General features: G+C 39.3%; 1 protein-coding gene across 1 annotated transcript; it reads left to right on the top strand.

Moving 5' to 3' along the window:
- The first annotated feature begins 327 nt into the window (after positions 1–327).
- Positions 328–1,290, top strand: LOC121390327. Its single transcript, XM_041522115.1, has 2 exons — positions 328–833; positions 1,093–1,290. Exons 1-2 carry the CDS (start codon positions 564–566, stop codon positions 1,288–1,290), a joined length of 468 nt encoding a protein of 155 aa, XP_041378049.1. The 5' UTR covers positions 328–563.
- Positions 1,291–2,469: the final 1,179 nt, after the last annotated feature.

Genomic DNA, 2,469 nt, shown 5'->3' on the forward strand with positions numbered 1-2,469 from the left:
AAAGATATTTCATTACATAGTAAATTGTTACGTTCAGGGCCCTGTTCCACAAAGCGATCTTAGCGCTAAGATTACGTTAAGTGTATATGTTAGGTGTGCGGTTACGATGATCTTAGGGCTAAGATTACATTAAGTGTATATGTTAGGTGTGCGGTTACGATGATCTTAGGGCTAAGATCGCTTCGTGAGACGGGGCCCTAGTTTGTACGAATCCAGGATAAAACCCCACTGGAAAAAAAAACACCCAGACATAACCCCACTGGAAAAAACCCCACTCGGACATAACCCCATCAATAAATGAGAAAAATGGACAAAACCCCACTGTGACCATTTTACACATAAAACTGAAAAATATGAAATAAAGTTGAAATTTCTGTTTTGGAAGAATAAAATTATAAATAAAATTCACAAAATAGATTATGATAAAGAATAAAGTTTACATTTGTATTTTGATCAGTCAAGTGTTGCACTGATTGCATTGATCTCCATGACAAAGGATTATCTGAACTTTGTGATCAAGAGATTAAGGAGGCCAGGTTTTCTTCTAAGAGATCAAGGAAATCATGGATTTAGGGCTTCCCATTGTTGATTGGGTATGTCATAAATTCTGCATCAGATGGACCCCTTATAAGGTTGAAGAATACTACGTCAGTATTCATTTCCTGAGAACTGTAAATACAACTATGGAAGTTATCAAGAACAACAAGGGTGGTCTCAAGCTAATTCACGAAGGCTACTTGTATACTAAGAGGTATGCCAGGAAGAATATTCGATGGGAGTGTTCCAGCAGAGCTGCATTTACTTGTAAAGGCGGTGTGACTTCAGACCTGGAGGTAATTATGTTATCATAACTAACTTGTATGTGTGTAATTAGATAGATATTAATTTGACCACCTTTTCCCCAATACATGTTATATTTATGGTATGCACATGTATATGCTGTTTCTTTAAATTTAATATGCAACATTATTATTATTATTATTATTATTATTTTAGCATTGAAATGTATTCAAAATTAGTTACGGGCCGAGATTACCCAAGTCCAGGTAGATTTAAATTAAAGCCTGAATATTTGACTTTGTATCTTTCCAGATAAAGACCATCGTTAGTTTCACACAACATAGCCATGATCCACAGGATCAGTCTGTAGCAGTGGCAAAGCTGCGTTCAGCCATGAAGGAGCGTGCTGGCACATCACGTGGTACACTTACTCAGCTCCTAGTCGATTCCATCAGTGACACACCTGTAGATGTACGCGCAGAACTCGGTAAACCTGACCTATCTGCGTGACAACACCCCTGATGGGCTGGAACCCTTGCTCGTGTATTTTGACAGCACTTATGTGTCAGGATCTTATCGCCGTATTCAGCCTCCTCAACGATCAGATGGATCTGTACCTCCTCTTCGTATGCGCCGTATTCCCCCTGCGTACGCACCATCCATCTGGAATGTGCACACCATCACATTGAAAGGTGGATCCAGAACCAATAACATATGTGAGGGGTGGAACAATTCCTTTGCGAAACTAGTTGGACATGCCCACCCAACCATCTGGAGAGCCATAGACAGCATTCGGAAGGATCAAACCCAGGCTGCTACTGCACGACTTATGGATGAGCGTGGTGAACGACCTGCAAAACGGGTACGACACCACATAAAGAAGCTGCAGACGAAGCTCCATAACCTCTGCACTGACAGACGGGATGACATCAAGTCCATTTCGGAAGTTCTGAAAGGCATCGGCCACTGTGTGAGGTGGAAGTAGGCTAGATTACACTTGTTTCAATAAAAAATAAATACTGTATATACGATTTTGTTATATATTGAGATATATGAGTGGGGTTATGTCCGAGTGGGTTTTTTTCTGTGTGGAGTTATGTCCGAGTGGGGTTTTTTCCAGTGGGGTTTTATCCAGTGGGTTTTTTTCCGGGTGGGGTTTTGTCCGTTTACCAGTTTGTACAATTGATTTTAACTCGAAACAACTAGTTAATTTTAGTGTTCAAGTTCTAATTCATCCCAGGTTGACTGAGACATTAGAATGTATAAGTATGTATAACTGTACTCAAGAGTCTAATTGTAGACACTTAGATTTTGGTACCAAATTAATTTTATATTCAGTTTTGTTGTCCAAGGACATTCAGGAAACTGAAATGTTATAATTGTAATTTTATAATTATATTTTAAACCAGCTTTTTTCATTTAGTCATGGATTTTATTTTATATTTTATTTCAAAGTCATTCTCGAATTGTAATGAAAGCTGCAGCGTTAGTTTCTTTAACTGGATTTTAGGTCAGCTATTTTATTTATAATTTGTTTTTGTTGGCCACGGTGGTGTCTTGGTTAAGCCACCGGACTACAGGCTGGTAGGTACAGTGTTCGCAGCCCTGTACCGGCTCCCAACCAGAGCAAGTTTTAACGACTCTATGGTTAGTTGTACACCCTCTCAGAGTCTCTCTCACTAAACCCAC

Source organism: Gigantopelta aegis, chromosome 15, assembly GCF_016097555.1.
Source record: "Gigantopelta aegis isolate Gae_Host chromosome 15, Gae_host_genome, whole genome shotgun sequence".
NCBI lineage: Eukaryota > Metazoa > Mollusca > Gastropoda > Neomphalida > Peltospiridae > Gigantopelta > Gigantopelta aegis.